This window comes from Pseudopipra pipra, chromosome 2 (assembly GCF_036250125.1).
Source record: "Pseudopipra pipra isolate bDixPip1 chromosome 2, bDixPip1.hap1, whole genome shotgun sequence".
NCBI classification, from domain to species: Eukaryota; Metazoa; Chordata; class Aves; order Passeriformes; family Pipridae; genus Pseudopipra; species Pseudopipra pipra.
In genome coordinates this window covers 28,329,119-28,347,855 of record NC_087550.1, presented here as the reverse complement: position 1 = coordinate 28,347,855, position 18,737 = coordinate 28,329,119, and the positions used below count along the sequence as shown (strand labels likewise).

Below are 18,737 nucleotides of genomic sequence, written 5' to 3'. Positions count from 1 at the left end.
TCCCACCAATATCTGTGTCCAGCATTTCGCTTTTATTCCATATATTCACAGTTCCTCAGCTTCCCTGTCTCAGACCAGTGGTGAGGTTCTGGAATCTGCAGGTGCCTAGGAAAGTGAAAGGCTTCAGTTTTGAATTCCTAAATGTGAGACAGCCCTTCCTGAAAGACTCCAGGCTCCTCCTCCCCCTTTCAGATTTAGCCCTGGATGACCAAAAAGTTGGCACTGAGAGGACTGGGGTGAGAAGACCTTATCTTCTTACTTCTGAGAGACAAACTGGTGAGGCAGTGAAAAAAGTTCCAGGTGCCACTGACTTCCACACTCTGCCCTTCTCCCATTTTTCAGCTGCTGGAACACCACAGAGAAGAAAGCTGCATCCCTTCCCATCACTACAGCTCTAGCATGCTACTACACTGCTCCAGGCCTCGATGGTCCCGGTCCTACCATGACCTGCCAGGCCACGGTGTGTGCCAGTCCTGCCCTCAGGGCCCTGCGTACTCAGAACTCATCTCTGGCCCGCAGCACCTTGGGGTGCTGCTTGCTGTCTGAGCCAGGCTTCTGTCTCCGATTTGCAGGCTTGGTTCCACTGTTGTGAACAGGAGGCTCTGAGGAGGATCTGCTGCTGCGATCAGTCCCCCGACGTTTTTCTCCATCAAGCTGGTCCTGCTCCACAGCCTTCTGCTCCATCAGCTCCTCTGCCTTCACCCGTTCCTGCAGCCATATAGACAGAGAAGATGTGAGCCCCTTCCTGCTGGGGTCTCGGCTCTGCTCACAGGGGCTCACAAGGCACATCATGTCTTTGCCACATCCATCCAACCACCCCAGTGGTGAGGTTCACCATTCTCTCCTGCAGGACCCATCACAGGCTGGCCCCTCCACCACACACCTTGTCGGAGGGCAACCAACCCCCAGCTGCTGTGCTAGGCCCTGCCCCAAGGGAAAGCCCAAAAGCTATTCCTCAACAGGATTTGATCTCACTTGGAAGTACTTGTATTTATTTGTTTCTTCAGCATGGTCCTTCACCTGCTCCGCGTGCTCCCGGGAGTGTGTGTACCAGAGAGCAATGGCACAGCGCCTTCCACGGCTCACTGCCCACACGCCGTGGGGGTTCTCCTTGCCAGAGCTGAAGGCCACCAGCCTCCCACACTTAGGACGCACCTCGGCCTGCCAAGAGAGAGAAAAGACCGTGAAGCCATCAGTCCCCTGCTCTGAAGCACAGAGTCTTTCTACAGAGGTGGCACTGCCTCTGGGAACATGGAAGAGCAGAGAGCTGCTAAGCATCCACGGCCAGTCTTATGAGCAAGGTGGACCTTGGAGAGGGACAGAGAGAATCAAAAGGACAACAAAGGTCACAGACACCCACAGACTGGAAGAGCCTGGAAAATCTCAGCTAGGAAAGAGTTAACCTCTCCTCCGTCTGAGATTTGCCTCGATTTGCCTTTAGCTGTCCATATTTGAATCTGCCACAGCATCAGCACTGGACTGTTTTTGGAATGGTGGGATCTAATAACCAAATAGTTTCCTCCCACCCAGACTAAGTCTCACCCTCAGTCCTCTCTCCTTCTTTTGGCCAGTCCCAGACTTACTGTGACAGTCACAGTGTCCACTTCAGTGAAGAAAAGGCCCCCACCTTGGAAGTCATCGTTGAGGTAGAGAATGCCACTGTGGACAAAAAGGAAGAGTACATATGAGCTGAGAAGCTTATTCCTCCCAGGTACTTCCCCATGCTCCTTGTCACAGGAGGCTGTGGTTACTACACATTCAAAAAGTGAACAGACCAGTTACCAGGAGAATCCATTTGAGGGTGTTAAATACAGCAGTGCCTAGCTCAGGGGAGTCCCTGAGCTGCAAGGGAGGCTGGGAGAGTGTGCCAGGGAATTAGCTCTACGCACTTGTCCCGTTTTGTTTTGTTTTTTCTTAATCCTCTGCAGTGTGCAGAGGCATCTGTGGCACTGCTGTGACAATGCTCAGGGCTTGACAGACCCTGGTTCTGACCTGGCATAGTGTTGTTTATGTTTTAGGGTTGGGAATAATCCAGTGTCTGGAAGACGAGACTGATCAGCAAAGAAAGCCATGTCTTAACAGCCAAGGAATTTCAAGGTAACATAAGAATGATCAAAAAGAGGCTTGGTGCATAGAAAAAAGAAAATTAAAACAAATTTATGTACTAAAGTTATACAAAAAGAGAAGTAGTGAGGTCACTGTGCACCACAGGTGAGATTACAGTCAACTAGGTGAAAGAATGGACCACAAACTGTGTGAGTTCCTCTTGGTATTCAATGAAGCTGATAGAAAACTTCAGAGGAACAACAGAGGCTCTTAATTAATGGGACTGAGGTAAAGAAATAGAAATCAACACTGTGGCTGCTGAAGCAATGTTAAGGATATAAGGGCAGTGAGAGGATTACCAACCCTGAAACCCAGGAAGTTACAGCTCTTCTGCCATAGAGTTTTAATAGGCTGAGAAGCCAGGGGGGAACATGAGTGGAGAAAAGCAAGGAGAGCTCTTACATGTACAAAGGGACAGGAAGGTAAGGATAACGGTTGAAGCCTAAACAGGCCTGTTATCCTGACCTCAATAGTCTGCAGGGCTTTAGACTCCACTACTGAAGAGAAGGGTAATTGGAGCACAAGAGGTAAATGGAAAATGGTCTTAAAATGTAACACAGGGGTACCAAAAACAGATTGGGCTAGCCACACAGTATTTGACAAAACAGTTGATTTTTCCAGGGAAAGACTACATGCTCAATCTCAGCAGTCTGGACTCTGGTAAAAGTATTCAGAATGGTGCCACTGGAGAAATTCCTAATGAAGACAGAGAAGGTGAAGAAGAGCACGTGAACAGCACACAGTGACCAGTGCACTGCTGGCACCAAAGGGAGCAGTGTTCACCTGAAGGAGCATCGCTATGACTCTTGGGCCCTGGGTCCAATCCTGTTCAACAGTATCATTAATGACTATAGCACAAATACACAGAAGAGGCCCAGGAAGTTTGGAACACAGGGACTTAATTCAAAAAGATACCAGAAGAGCTCAGCCCTTGTGAGCTCACGAGCCCTTGGTTAGTCACAACTCAAACTGCAAGAGGACAGGGATACTCCTGAAAAAGCTCAGCGGCATAGATTCCAGGAAGGTATTTTACCATACATTCAAGTGGAAGTCAGAGAATTCAGGGAGGAATGAAGTGACAGGATGGCTTTCTCCCAGGAAGGACAGAGACCTAACCAGTTACATGACAAAGCCTGGTAACTTTACAATCTGATTATACCAAGTCAACACCTGTATCAGAAGGGAAACAACTCAGTGATACTGGAATTCCCTTCAAGTCTCACATTCTTGCCATAGGCTGCTTAGAGTTTTCTGCTCTGCATACAGCTACCATTCAAAGAAAAGACAAGTAAGATTTCTGGATGCTCAGGGATAGAATGGTGAGTAGCAGGGAATCAGCTGTAGTGAACTGACCTCATCTGGCTGCAGTGTGCAACAACTGGTATCATCATTAAAATGTATTTCACGTTCTTGCACATAAGAGTAACAAAACCTGCCACAGGCTGGAAAAAGCATAAACTCTCACACAGAATGGAAAAACCCAGTACAAAGTATTGGCAGTGATTCTTGAGAGAGGTGAACAGAGAACAGTCACCAAGGTACACTGACTGCCCAAACAAAGGAATTCTGAGGAGCTTGATTATCCCTCTTCAGTAATGCACAGAAGACTGTAAAAGATGGAACTCGACTAGAAGAAACAGACTATCAAAAGGGTTGTCAGTGGTAGCCCCACAAGACAACAATTTGATATCATGGTTCTAGTCCGTGCAGCCTCCTACCCCCATTCTGATCTCTGTTAAAGCTGGCTCTGAGAAGTAAGGAGGGAAAAAGGTCAGGTCTTCTTCCCAGCCTAGGGAAGGTGCCTCACACCTTCTTCTGAAGGCACTGATGCAGCCTTCTGCCTGATGCTACAGTCCTGGATGGCTTTGAGCCAAAAACCCATCACCTGGTTTCTATAAGCTAAGCTCATCCTCTGATAGGGCCAGGGAGATGCTCTGATCTCTACATGATCTAATGCAGGTCCTCTTACCTGTAGTCCCTGTATACATAGGCAGGTGGTTCTTTCCAGCACTCTTGCCCCTCAGGATCCAAGAGACAATTATCAGCATGGACAGGATGACTAAGATCCATGCGACCTTCCTGTTGCCCTGAAAAGTTACAAAAATGAATATGGGAGTTTTCAGTTTCAAGAAAGAATAAGTCAGAGAAAAAGGGGCACAGTGAGAGTAAACAGAAGACAGTCTCCTGAGAGCACATGGCTGGAACTGGGGAGACTCCAGGAGACAGGGACTAACAGGATGAAAGATTCTTTACCATCTACTGCCGTGCGACACACAAGGTGTGTGAACGAAAAATGGAGTTTCTTTCCAGGGGTAAAATAGGACTCTATGATTTTCCGAGATTTCTCACTAGCCTGCAGAAGCAATTTCGCGTCTCTCCAGTCCACGTCCCCATTTTGGGCCAGCTACAAGTGAATAACAAGTCTGTTAGAATACTTACAAAGACACTCTAAGAATGATACACGTACACAGTACAGAAGAAGAGGCCCCTGTAAAGCCCTGTGGTCACTCAGGTAAGAAAAGAACACGTTTTCTCATTTAAAGATAAGCCAGGAGTAGAGCTATACAGCACAGCAGTTTTTTCCTTTGCCACATGAAGCCACATCTGGAATGCATCATCATTTTGGGTCTCCCACTACACACGGGATACAAGTAGACTGGAATGAGTCTTCAGTGAAGTGTCTTTAGATGACAGGAGTGCTAGAGCACATGACTTAGAGAAAGAGGCTGAAAGATCTGGGATTCTTCAGCCTAGAGAAGGCCAAAGGAAGATCTAACTACACTCTCTTGTCACATAACAGAGAAGATGGAGACAGACTCTTCTCAGAGACACACACTGAGAAGACAAGAGGCAACAGACAAAAGCTGCAGCAAGGGAAATTTGGGCTGGATATAAAGAAAAATTTCATCCTCACAAGAGTGGTACAGCACCAAAAAAGGTGCCCAGAAAGGCTAGGGAATCTCCACCCTTGGAAATGTTCTGGACTTGCCTATGCAAAGTCTTGAGGGATCTCATCTAGCTTTGGAATTAGATATGTTGCAAGCAGGGGGTCAGATTACAGACCTCCAGAGGCTCCTTCTACCTTAATTTATTCTCCAATTCTAAGGTAAGCATGTCTGTAAGTTTACCACACAGGGACAAGTAGCATTCCTGAAACCATGCCTCACAGGAGAGAAAGCACACGTACAACATGCCTGAAGGTGATCATGGAGGAATCAGGTCAGAGGAGACCTCATGTGTTGTGAGGGAGAAAATACACCCATGACACCATACAGAGTGCAATTCACAGAGGAAAATGCTCAGGTGGCGAACACTCCTTCTGGACAATCAGGAAGGTGGCAGACTCACAGAGCCACTTTACCTGCATGGCCTTCAAAACAGTTAACCCTTCAAATCTCTCATGTGGGGTGTGAGGTGACCGTCTTGCCCGGTAGCCATCTCCTGCTTCTCCTGCTGCCTGGAATAGAAGGATAGAGATGACATGCATTAGGCTGCCATCTATCCTCCATGGAAATCCTACCACCCTGCCTGCTAAGAAGGATGCATACAGGACTTCTTACAGGACTCTGGCCTCACCTTTGTCAGTCGGAGAAGGTCCTTACACTCAGACTCCGTCAGCACTCTGTCAAACACAACCCTCTGGGTTCCATTCATCTGGTGGGAATCCATCGTAACAGCAATACCCTCAAAAGGCAAAGGGCCTGTTGAGAAGCAAGTACAGATAGGCATGAGCAAACTTTGGACAAGGAGCCCTCAGCCTGGATGTGGAGAGACACTATACATTCTCTGAGAAGACAGGACAGTTCCCTAGAAGTGCCCATTCCTCGCAGACCTGAGCCACTTGCACCCCTTGCATGCTTCAGGGGAACCAGAGCATCAGCGGGGAAGCTGGGCTACAGCGCGTGCTCAGGAGCCAGCAGAAACCTGGGGCTTGCTGGGAGAGCAGCAGGGAGGTGGGGAAAGTTGAGTGCAATGTGGATCGCAGCAGCAGAACAGGTCCAGCCTACTGGCGTGAGACTGGAGAAAAGAAACAGGTAAACACCTCCATCAACCCTCCTTTCAATCACATATCTTACTCCAGAATACTCTCCAGTGAATCTTTCTTCAGCCTCAAAGAGAAGCAATGGGTATTAGTTGGCGATTTGGTCTTTTGATATTTGGCCTTTTTTTCTACCCCCTCTGACCTCTGGATGGTCAGGAATGCCAAGGCACTCAGGCCCTCAGAAGGATCTGCTCTCACATGTGCCACAGCAGAGAACCACTTGGGGTCACTTTAAGCAAAGACTCCAGGACAGAGGCCTGCAAGAGGCTGTGTGTCCACACATAAGACTAGGAATCAGCAAGAACACAAGACTCTGCACTGCAGTCTATATCATTCAGCCACAAACCATTTAGAATTCTGTTTTTCAGGGAAAGACTTGCCCAAGCCGAATCGTCTGTTTCCAGTTTCCATTTCCCGGCCCCTCCCTCCTTGTCCCCTTCAGAAAAATGTTGTTTGAAGTTGCGCTGGTGGAGCTGAACCAGGTTTGGTGTAGACACTCCTGCCACCCTGAACAGGGATCTGCACGTCCACAGGCTTGTCACGTATTCAGGCTGCTCTCAGCATCTCCAGCCACAGTGCTCTTTGAGTTCCCATCCCAGAGATGTACGCAGTGAGATTTTGCAAGATTACACATGCAGCAAAGAGGGAGAAAAGAAACAGTGAGAAGACTTGCTGAGCCATTCAAGTCAGTCTGCATCTATGCTAGCATTCAAATGTCTGAGGATGGAAGAAAAGACAGCACTTAGTCTGACTAAGCCTGGCTGACTGCATCCAAGGCCTTCTTCAAGCTCTTTTACTCACCCCTCTTCTCCCTCTCTTCCATATCCAGAGTTTCCTCTTTTTGCTTCTCCTGATCCTCTCTCGGGAGCAAGGGAAAAAACAGAGACCAGGGCTGTCAGTACACAGAGCTATGCCTAACCCTCCTCTGTGGTAGCATTTCACACCCTTCCTGTTCCTGTTCTGCTCATTTCTCTAGGTACTACTGTTCCTTGGACCATGCCCTAAACTTGTATTTCAGTCCTAGTCAACTTGTCCAATCTTACCTGTATTTCTCCTTTAGGTTTTCAGGAATAAGCTCATCTGGAGTCCAAAGATCCTGTAGGAACACATGGAGGTGGTTCAGTACACAACAAACTTCTCACACAGTGGATCATTTCAAACAGCCAGTCCCTTGACCTACTTCTCCAGTGAATACCAGACCAACAGTTCTGGACCACTTCTCAGGACAGACAGATTGAGCCAATGCATATGGTTACAGCAGCAATTTCAAATTAACTTCAGTCCTGGAGCAGTGGAAAGGCCTTAAAGACCCACCTCATAAGGACTTTGGGGTCCTTCTCCTCAGCATCTGATCCTTTCTGGATCATTTCCTACTCAAGTGAATTCTGGCAACTGACTTGGTGAAATCAGGGCAGGAAGATTAAGAGGATACTGTTACTTACAGGGTCATTAAAAGTTTCTCCTAGATGTTCCACTGAATAATAAATCAACTTCTTCTCCATCAAAGATCTCCGCACATAGTGTTGAATATTCTAAGGAAGAAAAGAGACTGTCAAACAACCACCCTACTAAAGATAACGCCATCCCTGCCCAGGCCGAAACTTGCCCAAACACACTGCTGTGCACTATTAAAGCGCAGTTTTGTCCTGAAGGGACACTGACTGTGACAGACTATAAGTAAACTCAGGCTCCAGTTTCTTCAGTCCTGGGGTTGGCACACATCTGCAGTGAAACACATTTCCCTTTTCGCCTCCTGGACTGCAATCCCATGGTACGGGACAGGAGAGGGTGAAGAAGTACAGAGCTGGAGTTGTAACTACCTGTCTGGCTGTAACAGCTGTGTCCTCTCCCAGTTCTGTGCGATACTGTTTCATTTTCTCCAACATGGGCTCATCCGTGGGATAGAAGAGCAAGTAGGAAGCAGCACATTCAGCAGCTAGTGTCTGGTTCCCAACTTGGGCAGGGACAGAAGAGAACAAACATATATGTCTCTGAAAGACTTGAGCAGCAAATGTGTATAGGCCAGCAGCACTCAATGTCTCAGTCAGGATCTGGCAGCTGGCCTTATACCAAGTACACATCAATCCCTGCCTAGCTGGGCCTCTGCCCAATGATGGGCAGAGAACACAGAAAATGAACCTTTAATACTTATTGTGAGCTTGTTCACAAGAGACAGAGAAAAAAAGTAAATATTTGAAAGACAGATGGTCCCACCTCCATCATGCAACAGACACGATGAGGGGTCTGAGGCTTCTTTGGTCTGACAGAGCAGATAAGAGACAGTTGGGTCAGTGTGGGAAGGAGCAGGGGTGTGCAAGAGAAGGGCTGAGGGATGTGTGCAAGTGACACAGTGACAGGATGGCCAGTGTCATGACAGGCCATCAGTTCAGCAAGGGCAGGTAGGGCTGGCTCAGAAGGAACACGACTGCTGACATGAGATGCACGTGTGGGCCCTAGATAGGAAGTGGGGGCCTGATCTGGAGCCATGTACTGAAAAGGAAGGTATAAAACCACACAAAATAGTTGGAGAAAGGACTTGAAAAGGAGTTTGTTGAAGGAAAGACATGGGAACAGCCCCATATTACAGAAGCTGAGCAAGACTGAAGCAGACCAAAAAGGACCTCTCCCAAGGTGGCCACAGGCTCGAGCAAGAGAAGAGAGATTTTGGGAAGAGTCAGTGGGCAGATAGGACCAGATCTCAGGTCAGCGTGCCACTTTTTCCCATGACATGCTGCCCTCCAGGACCAGAGACAAAGGGGAAGTGTAGGAGTGCCACAGCATAACCTGCTGGGTTGTGGCTCTGCTCACCTTGACTGTAGGCAAACTGCAGTAAATCAAGATGAGAGGGTATGAAGTCTTCCGTGGCAGAAATCCGCCCCGGCTTTGTGGCAATTTCAAGGACACACTGCTGCCTGCACTTCAAAACCTGAATATAATGGGCTGTAAGAGAGAGGAACAAGAAAGGCAGTAGCCCACACTTCTTCCAGACGGGAGTGCTGGGAGATGGGACATGTCCAGCGTGTGGAGCACAGCCTTCCTACCCAATTCTCTGTGCTTTTAACACTACCTGCAATGGCTTCATACAGCCCAGGTTGCATGTCCTCCTCCTCGTCCTCATCCTCCCAAGGCCCTTCACACAGGGCACGACAGTCCTCCAGTGCTGACAGGGCCTCTGTGAGTGACTCCTCCAGCTTGGCCATGGCCAGCACGTACTCATCTGCATCGTAGTGCTGCACACCAGCCTCATATGCTTCCTGTGAAGGACAGATCCAGGTCCCTTCATCAGTGTGGGTGACACCAAAGGATGCCCCGAGACTTCTGAGTCACTCACAGGATGGTGCTGAAACATGGGGGCCTGCCTGGTCATACACAGCCCACCACGCAGTGACAGCAAATCTTATGGACTTAAGCCAAATAACTGTCACCAAAAAGTCTCCGTGTCACACTTGCAGTGGTTTGTCTTCACCCTGAAGAGAAGGCTCCAGGGAGACCTTCTTGCATTCTTTCAGACATAAAGGGGTCTGAGCAAGTCTTTTGACTAAGGCCTGCAGTGACAGCACAAGGGGCTACAGTTTTAAACTGAAAGAGGGTTTTGATTGGAGATAAGCTACTTGTTGGATGGGAGATAAAATACTTGTTATGAGGACTGTAGTGAGACACTGGAGCAGGTTGCCCTGAGAACCTGTGGATGCCCTATCCCGGGAAGTGTTCAAGGGCAGGTTGGATGGGGCTTTGAGCAACCTGGTCTAGTGGAAGGTTACCCTGCCCATGGCAGGGGGCTTGGACTAGGTGATCATTATGATTCTACGTATGGGGGCCCTATATGAAGCCATGGCCTTTGTGTGGGAACAGATCAGAGTCCCAGACTGGTCCCTAGGATGGAATAAGAGCTGCTAATGTCTGGCTCTGCACTAAGCCCTCACCCAGTGTGGCATGGCCTCCAGGTCCCGGAAGCTGTTTGACTTCACCCCTGACATACGCTGGTACTTCTCGATGTCCTCCCGCATTTGGAGATGCTGGGGATTAGCGACGAAGAAGGTGTGAGCGGCAGACACGGCCTGATCCAGCTTCTTCAGCTGTGGAGAAAAGGCACCAGTGTCTGTCATGCTCCTGTGGGCCCCTGATGTTCACACCCACCCCTCACCCCAGCTGCTCCCTGGGTTCACAGAATGGGTCAGGTTGCCCACAGCTACCACAGGGAGCACAGTAGGTCATCTGGTCCCACCTCCCTGTTTAAGCAGAGTTGTTCTACAGCACGTGGAACAGGATTGCATCTGGAATATCTCCAGTGAAGGAGACTCCACAACCTTTCTGGGCAATCTGTTCCAGTGTGTCACCCCTCACAGTAAAGAAGTTCTTCCTCATGTTAAGGTGGAACTTCCTGAGCACCAGTTTCTGCCTGTTGCCTCTCATCCTGTTGCTTGACACCACTGAGAATAGCCTGGTTCCATCCTCTTAGCATCCCCTGTTTACATATTTATACACATTCAGAGAATCACAGAATCAACCAGGTTGGAAAAGACCTCTGAGATCATCAAGTCCAACCTCTGACTTAACACCACCTTGTCTACTAGACCATGGCACTAAGTGCTACATCTAGTCTCTTAAATACCTCCAGGGCCGGTGACTCCACCACCTCCCTGGGCAGCCCATTCCAGTGCATTGATAAGGTCCCCTCTCAGTCGTCTCTTCTCGAGGCTGAGGGCGAAGAGTTCACCCTTGCCCACCACCCCCTCAGGCCCCCTGCCCCGGCTCACAGCAGCCCCCGGGGATGGCGACTCCCATCCCCCTGGCCCGATGCCCACCTGGAAGAAGGCCACCTGGAGGTAGTTGTAGGGCTCCCTGCGCTCGAAGTCGCGGCGCACGGCGCGGCTGGCGCGGTGGGCGGAGGGCGCGGGGAGCAGCCGCCGCCCCAGGCAGCGCTGCAGGCAGCCGGCTCGCTGCAGCACCGGGCCGAGCAGCGCGGCCTCCCAGCGCCCCGGCCCGGCGGGGAAGGGCTCCTCCCGGGCGCAGGCGGCGCGGCAGGCGCGGCGGGCCGCCCGCAGCCCCGCGTAGCTGTGCAGGGCGCGCTGCAGCAGCTCGGCCGCCCGCGCCCAGTCCCGCGCCAGGTAGGCGCGCACCCCGTCCGCGTACAGCAGGTCGTACGGCACCAGCCGGCCCGGCGACGTGGCGGCCGCGGCGGCGAGGAGGCTGAGGCAGAGGAGCGAGGCCATGGCTGAAGTAGTAGGAGGAGAGGGGGTCCGAGGCGGGCGGGCGTCCCGGCGAGCCCCGCGCTCGGCCCACCCGGGGGCGGTGCCGGGCCAGGGCAACGGTGGGCGGGCAGCCTCGCTGAGACGACGCCGCTTCGGGGGCGCCTGGTCGTGGTGCCTCTCCGCCTGACGTGGCCCTTGGTTCAGGCAGCCAACCCAGCCCGAACCCTCCCTTTGGTGTGGCTCGCCCAAACCCCTCCAACGAGGGTAATCTATCAGGAGTCACACTTGGATAGTTCATAGACCAAGTCCCATCACATGGAAAACCGTTTTAGACGTGAAGGGCTACTTATCTCCCACAGCTCCTCTGACACTGCCAAATCTTTGCCCATGGCTGGAACTACAGCCAGCACTGGGCAGGAGGTCCATTTCCCACACAGCCAAACCTATGCCTGTGCTTGGAACTACAGCCAGAATCAGGCAGGAGAAGGTCCATCTCCCATATGCTACCCCTGCACTGCCCTCCCAAGAGTTTTGCGTGGGGCAGGAGCCTGTTCCAGATCTCACCGCTCCCAGCTTTGATGACATGGGCAGCTGGGGGCCTTCCCCCAGAAGGCTCTGGCAGCTTTCCTGTTTGGGTGAGAAGTTTGGGTCATCTGATGTTTCATGCACAGTTCACACTGGAATCAACAGTTTGCATTGGTGAAATGAGATGTTATGGGTCAGGGACTTTTTAGAGAGAATTTTTTTCAAGCCTGGCATTTCCTCGAAGCAAAACCTTTTGCTTGAGCAATGTTTGAAACCCCAGAGGCCACTCCTGCTTAGCACTATATCCCCTGAAATGAACAGGAAGACTTTTCACCCAGTCTCCCATGACAGCTCCTCTGTGGGCATCATTCCCTTTCCTGAGCTGTGAAGCATCTGCTACCTTTCAGATGCACCGACAAGAAAGGATAAAGAGGGAGGAAAGGAGCCTCGCACGTTCTGCATTTCCCTTCCAGAAGCCTGTGAAGATTCATTAAACATTGGGCCAGTCATTTTGTTTCTATGGAAACAAAATTATTATTAATATAGTATTTTAAAAACAGACACACAATTGACACTCCAAATATAGAATTTTAATACCATTCTGCACCTGCCTTTTCTCTTAGGGCAGAGCGGATGCGAGGGTGGAGTTCACAAAGGGACGGGACTGGCGAGGATGCCAAGTGGCGGTGGCAGCAGTGGATGTGTTTGTAACCTGAGAGCAGGCACAGGCTGGCTGTCCCTCTGTTGTGCTCCCTTCTGCGGATCTGTCCCACTTCTTTTTTACCCCAACAGAGTGGGGTGCTGTGTTTCCTGCCTGCTGGCGAGAAAGATGAGAATGGAAATTAGTGACTGGGTCCCGGAACAAAGGGAACACTTGCAGTTTTATTTAAAAATCATGATGGCACTGAATGTTTTTGATGCTGTCTCTCATAGTTTGGGATCCTGGAAGGTCTGTGGCTCGCAGGCCTCAAGGGTCCTTTCACATGGCGCCTGCTCTCCGTTCTGCAGATGCCAGACTTCGTTGCCAACAACGGAGCAGCGCCGTGGCCGGTCGGCATTCTCCTCCTCTCTGCTGCCGAGGGAGAGGCGGCGATCGCGGCGTGATGCGAGCAGGAGACGGGAGTGCCGTGGGCTGCAGGCTGGGGTGGGTTGCGGCGTCTCGTCGATGAATGTGGTGATCTCATCTCGGAAGAAGCAGGCGCTGGAGCTGGAGCCCCGGGGCAGTAGCCCCCCCTCCAAAAATTGCCGTAGGGTTGTCAGCTCATCTTCTGGGGGCCGCCGGCGGTGCTGGTAGTCATGCAGCTGAGGAGGCAAGAATCCAGGGGCCCCAGGCTTGCGGGGGGTAGCAATGCGGATGTCGTCAGATGAAGACCACTTGTGTAGGAAGGATGGAGCAGAGCGGTGGGCGGAGAAGATGTTAGTCTCATCATGTGACATTCTCCGTGAGATAGGGACCTGGAAAACAGAGAAGGAGGAAGGTGATGGAAGACTTGAAGAGCCAGAACAGGAAGGGAGTAGCTGAGGCTTTCTCGGAGAAGAGAGTCAAGAGGGCATAAAGGCGTGAGAGACTGACAGAGAAGGAAGGAAGTGGGTTGTGGGGCTGCCCCTGCTAGCTCTCAGCTCACCTGCAGGTAGTGCACCTTGTCTTGGGGCAACAACATGTGGTGCATGGGCAGCAGCTTGATGTCCCGGGAGTCCCGCTTCACAGCTGCAGCGCCGTTCGCATCAAATCTCACTTTGCAGATCCTGCCATCACCATAATCATCACACACACCATCTGTTGGCAAGGAGGAGAATGGCAGTCAACACTTTTCAGTCAGAATTCTGAGTAGCATTATCAGGGCACCTGGATGCCATCCCAACGCTTGTCTGACTTGCTGCCCTACTTGCAGCCCTCAGGGCTCACCTCTGAACAGGGACCTCATTTTTCTGCCTGCAGTGCACTAAAGCACCCACAGATTGCCCTATTTCTTCTGTCTTGCCTTTGAATTGCTCACTGCCAAAGATCTTGGACCTTTGGATCAGCAAGTTGGGCTGAGGCCCAGCATGCCACTTTGGTTGTGGTCTGGCAGCCACACACAATGTCTCTACACTTGAAACTACTGAGAAGGATGTTGCACTAATTCTTCCTGGATGCTAGTCCTAAAGCAGCAAGTGGCAGAGCCTTCTCCAGAATAAATTTTCTCATGGTTGCTGACTCCGAGCTGTAACATGCATCTCACTTAGCCACCTGCAACACCATCAAATCCCTTTCCCAAGGCAGACCCCCTCTTTCCTCTGTAGTCTTTTGGGGAGGTGGTTAGTGAAGAAAGGTAACTGTGGGTTCGTGAGGAGCTTACCATCATCTGCATCTTCCTCAGACATGATAGCCACACACTGCTCCCACACGGTGCGGAGATCTGCTCGGTAGCGCTCGCAGGACCAGATGAAAGACGGGAGCAGCAAGGTCTGCACCATGGAACACCAGAGCACAGCCAGGACCATCCAGGTGGGGGCCGTATCATAGCGCAGGCTAAAAAAGCTCACAACCTTCGAGGTAAGAAAAAGAAACAATGCCAAGAAAGGAGACAGAAGTGGGGATCAAAGGAGAAAGGTAAGAATCAACTCTGTAGTGGAATGTAATCTGTCTGTAAAGGATTCATCAAGTAATTACCCTGTGTCCCTTTGAAAAACTGCTTGGTTTTGGGTCTTGCCCCAGGTTTGCTGCACCATATTCCAAGCTGTCATATCTCTTAACGTGAGACCTGGTGCTAGCATCCCTTCTTCCCCATGCTCATTATGAGCTGGAGCTAAATGCATGCTAACAAAGGACGCAGCCACTGGGGAAAAAAAAAGCTGTGACTAAGCCCCTCTGTTCTCTTAATGATTGCCTTTGAGAACTTCTTCAGTTTTGCAGAGAATCAACCGTCCAGCCAAAACCTGAATGCTGCCTACAACTATACAAGCAGAAGGAAAAAGAAAACTGGATGCAACAGCTTTTAAAGCTGGTATATCAGTTCTCCAGAAGCAAACTGGAGAAATAAAAATCTCATTGTTTTTACAAGTAAATTGTAAAAATATTGGCAGAATAATCTCCTCTCCTCTTGGCCACTTAAAACTTTCACAGTGGTTTTAGCTGTGTGGTGTGTATTCCCTAGGCTTAGACTTAAGAAAATGCTGCTGCAGAAGGATGACAGAATTACTGCAATCTTTTTAAAACCGCTGCTCAGAATAACACAGATTCAGATGCGGCAGTTCTGCAGCTGGTGGGACAGGAGAGTTTCTTTTCTAAAACTTGAGAGAAAACTAATCTGGTTTAACTGCGGACTCTGAAGGGAAAGGGAGAACTTGCTGCTTACCAAGATAGGCACCCCAGTGAGTGTGTCATACAGGAAGACAATAGCACTTATGAGGTTGGTCATCTGCAAGGAGGTCTTGGCTGACTCAGAGCCATCCAGTGAAGACCTCCTTTTGCCTCGTACATCCTCCACCACAATGGCTGGCACATTGAAAGTGGTGTGTGCTGATGAAGAGCAGGATGATGCTTCCTCTGCTCTCTGATGATGGCACCGCCGGCGTCTTCTGTGTGCCCACAGGGTTTGGTAGAAAGTGATACCCACACACACCAAGCCCATGACGATTCCTCCGAGCAGCAGGAGGCTAAAGCAGACACCGAAGCCTAGCCCTATTTTGCTGACAATGAACTGGCAGCCCCGGGCATAGTAGCGCTCGCCATTGTTGTGCCAGCCGATGGAGGGCAGGGTGGAGAGGATGAATGACACCATCCAGATGCCCATGACTGCGTGCAGAGCCTGCTTCTTGGCGTTGCTCAGGCGGTAGTTGACTGGCCATCGCACCATCCACATCCGGTGGTAGGACAGGGAGGCCACTGTGAAGCAGGTGGCCAGCGCCAGGGTGTAGTATGTGGAGACGAAGACCTTGCAGATGCTTTCGTTCCAGTCATAGTCAGAGGACTCGCGCCGCAGCTGCACCACGGCATAGGTGGTGAGGGGTACTGCTGCCATAAGGATGTGGGTGCCAGCAAGGAAGCATAGCAGCAGCTCCAGAGGCTTGTGTTTCTGCTGTTTGGCTGTGATGCTGAGGATGATCCAAGAGTTGGCCAACAGAGCTAGCATGCCACATGCCAGCCACCACAGTGAGTTGTTGTGCAAGGTGGACTCTGAATCAGAGTCCCCCATGCTGCCACCCCTGCTAGACTGTACCCTGTCCCTGTCGCTGGGGTTTTGTAAGAGGGTGAGCGGGACTCTGCACTGGCAGAGCCACGTCCCTCCTCATCTGCTGCTGCAATGCAAGTTGTTTGCACGCTGGAGGGGTTCCTCAAGGCATTGCCACCAGGTGCCAGGCAGAACAGCCGTCAACTCTGTCTTGCTTTCAATCCTCCCTTTCCCTCCTGTTTGATTATATTTCTTTCCCTTGTTCTAACTTTTTCATCTGTTTTTTCCCTAGTTCTCTGTCTTTTTCCTTCTTCCACTTTCTTTCTCTCTCATGAATACTTGCCAGTGCTTCTTCCCTCACTTGCTTGGGCACACTTTTTTTTTTCTTCCCCATCTATTTCATCTCCCTCCTCCGCTCTTACCCCAAAGAAAAAACTCTCCCTACTTCATGTGACAGCCAGACACCTTCTGACTCAGAGACCACCTCCTACTGAGACTGGTGAAGGCCACACACAAGCAAGGACTTCTGGGGACTCCAAGCAGTTTGGTAGAAGCAGCTGACCAGTGTCCTAGGGAATAAGCAGCTAGCCAAGATTTTCAGAGATGACAAGAGGGAGAACAAAGGTCCTGCGGAATTAGTGAGGGTGGAGCGTACACTGTGTGTAATTCCCCTCTCACCAAATGCCACCACACTTGTGGCCCCGTAGAGGTTCCTGCCAAGGCTGTCAGAGAGCTACCAACCTACCAGAGAGAAGAGTTAGGAACAGGATTCAGAGGGTTCCCTATCCAAGACCTCACAGCACTCTCACTACATTGTCTTTTTCACTGTCTTTTAGGGCTCAGCCTGGTCTTTCAAGCTTTCTTGTACACAGCAGAGCTGGCAAACAATGAGATGGTGGGGAGGGGAAGATCCTTTTCAAAGGTTCCCTTGGAGATTCAGGGCATGAGGTTCACTGTAGAAGAGAGAAAAGAGAAAAAGAGATTTAAGATCATTCTATCTCCCCAGATCTCTCTCTCTCCTTGCCCACACTAACACCTTGTCATGATTTAGACAGTGAAGAGCAGCTCTATGTCTTTCAAGGAACAGAAGAGCCAGATTTGCATCAGTCTCTGCATAGCTCAGGCCAGACTCCGTCCTGCAGCAACTCCATCCAGTGCTGCTGACACATATCATGCTCCCTGTCCTTCCAGTCTGAGGCTCCCTACCCAAAGTGTTATTAATGGCATTTCTGACATGGAACACCTGATCTGCACCATCCCTTGCCATTGCAGTCCTGCCATTCCCATATGTGCACTGCTACGCTCCTTGTTTCTGCCGTACAGCTCCCACAGTCTTTGGGCCTCAGCTTTTCTCTGCCAGTGCTCTGGATTTTAACCTGCTGCTCCCATCCTGTCCCATCCATGGGTGTGTTCCACCATTCTAGCAGTACCCTCCCATCCCACCGTCTTGAAACACAAGTCTTTCGGCCACACACATTTCAGCTAGAGCAGTTCCAGTCTCCAGACACCCCACAGTCACAAACCCAGCAAACAAGACTGCTAACCTAGCCCTGAGAAAACTCGCCTTTGCCAGTGAGCCCTAGTCGTACCAGCTCAGACCCCCTCTTCAGCCTTCATCCATAGAGGACATCCAAGTAGTATATTCCAGGAAGGAATAGGCCTGTTCTGTGCCTTGACCAGAGCAGATGTAAACTTAATCTCTGTGTGGATGGCTCTGTGCTCCCCCAGTCTGAGATAGCGGCTCAGTTCCCACCCCTCCCTTTCCTTCTGTTTCTCCCTATTTTCTCACCCTCTCTGTAACCACCTGAGGCATTTCCTCCTTTCCTCCCTGGAGCAGTTTGCCATGACTGGATTGGAGATGACCCATTCTGCCCTGTTTCATCTTTTCCCCCCCAGCACCACCACTCTTGCAGTTAGGCCTGTGGCCTCTGGAGACACTTATGGAGCTACCCGGCCCCAATAATACCAGGGGAACGAATTTCCTTGCAGCATCTCCTTCTGCTGCCCTTCCCACTCCGCTTGTTCTGGTGGCCCACACTGTTCCCTCTGAGGCTGAAACCCTCCTGCTTCTGCTGGCTTTGGGGCCCAATTCTGCTACAGGCTGTGGTCCTCCCCCTCCCGGAGACAGGAGAGCCCAGGTCGGGGAAACCCGTCCTCACCTGGCCCTGCTCCCCGGCTTCACCCCACCGTCCATCCCACCTGCGGGGCACACACTCCCAGGGATGGTGATGCAGGGGCAGGCGAGGGAGGGGGTCTCGGAGGGCAAGATGACCCAGAATGATTGCAAAGAAGCGCGGAGAAAGCCGGGGGTGCCGGGGGATGCGGCGGCCGGGCCGCGGTGCGCTGCTGCCCCGCCGCCCCTTCCCTCCGCCCCCCACTCGGCAGCCCGGGCACGGCGGGGGGTCCGAGCGGCGGCGGCGGAGCCGTGCAGCCGGGGCTGGGCTGGGCTGTGCGGGGCGGGGGCCGCGGAGCCCGCGGGGCGCCCCGGGGCGCGGCCGTGCCCGCCGGCGGCGGCGCCGCCCTGCGCTCGGCGGAGCGGGGGCCGCCGGCGGCGGAGCGGGGGCCGATCGCGGCGGCGGCGGCGGCGGGGGCCGGGGGGACCCATCTTACCTCTCGCCGGAGCAAGCGCTGCCATGGCGACGGGCGCCCCGCGCGGCTGTGCGCGCCTCTGCCCGGCTCTGCCGGCCCCCGGCCCCGGCCGCCGCAGCACCGGCCGCC

At 51.6% G+C, this 18,737-nt stretch overlaps 2 protein-coding genes across 3 annotated transcripts; both read right to left on the bottom strand.

Moving 5' to 3' along the window:
* Positions 1-11: 11 nt before the first annotated feature.
* P3H3 (prolyl 3-hydroxylase 3) lies at positions 12-11,432 on the bottom strand. Its single transcript, XM_064644640.1, has 15 exons — positions 10,954-11,432; positions 10,072-10,224; positions 9,216-9,402; positions 8,957-9,088; positions 7,969-8,102; positions 7,591-7,680; positions 7,192-7,244; positions 6,950-7,008; positions 5,683-5,807; positions 5,468-5,563; positions 4,360-4,510; positions 4,076-4,193; positions 1,584-1,659; positions 1,021-1,161; positions 12-708 (listed from the first exon to the last, which is right to left on the bottom strand). The coding sequence occupies exons 1-15, from the start codon at positions 11,359-11,361 to the stop codon at positions 496-498; spliced, it is 2,136 nt and encodes a 711-aa protein (XP_064500710.1). The 5' UTR covers positions 11,362-11,432; the 3' UTR covers positions 12-495.
* Positions 11,433-12,433: 1,001 nt separating this feature from the next.
* On the bottom strand, positions 12,434-18,737 carry GPR162 (G protein-coupled receptor 162). 2 transcript variants are annotated; one of them, XM_064644641.1, is made up of 5 exons: positions 18,630-18,737; positions 15,204-16,972; positions 14,205-14,394; positions 13,491-13,642; positions 12,434-13,320 (listed from the first exon to the last, which is right to left on the bottom strand). In XM_064644641.1, exons 2-5 carry the CDS (start codon positions 16,041-16,043, stop codon positions 12,793-12,795), a joined length of 1,710 nt encoding a protein of 569 aa, XP_064500711.1. In that variant the 5' UTR covers positions 16,044-16,972; positions 18,630-18,737; the 3' UTR covers positions 12,434-12,792. The 2 variants fall into 2 exon arrangements, with proteins under 2 accessions (XP_064500711.1, XP_064500714.1); XM_064644644.1 differs by lacking the exon at positions 18,630-18,737 and adding an exon at positions 18,179-18,276.

What these genes read in the sequence shown, in the direction of transcription:
- P3H3 (XM_064644640.1), bottom strand. Translation starts at nt 11,361, where the DNA reads ATGGCCTCGCTCCTCTGCCTCAGCCTCCTCGCCGCCGCGGCCGCCACG. An exon ending in TGGAGGCCATGCCACACTGG is followed by an intron (nt 9,403 to 10,071) that starts GTGAGGGCTTAG and finishes TGTCCTTCACAG; the next exon opens with GAAGCATATGAGGCTGGTGT. An exon ending in GGAAGAGAGGGAGAAGAGGG is followed by an intron (nt 5,808 to 6,949) that starts GTGAGTAAAAGA and finishes GCTTCTCAACAG; the next exon opens with GCCCTTTGCCTTTTGAGGGT.
- GPR162 (XM_064644641.1), bottom strand. Translation starts at nt 16,043, where the DNA reads ATGGGGGACTCTGATTCAGAGTCCACCTTGCACAACAACTCACTGTGG. An exon ending in TCACTGGGGTGCCTATCTTG is followed by an intron (nt 14,395 to 15,203) that starts GTAAGCAGCAAG and finishes CTTACCTCGAAG; the next exon opens with GTTGTGAGCTTTTTTAGCCT. An exon ending in ACAAGGTGCACTACCTGCAG is followed by an intron (nt 13,321 to 13,490) that starts GTGAGCTGAGAG and finishes TCTGTTTTCCAG; the next exon opens with GTCCCTATCTCACGGAGAAT.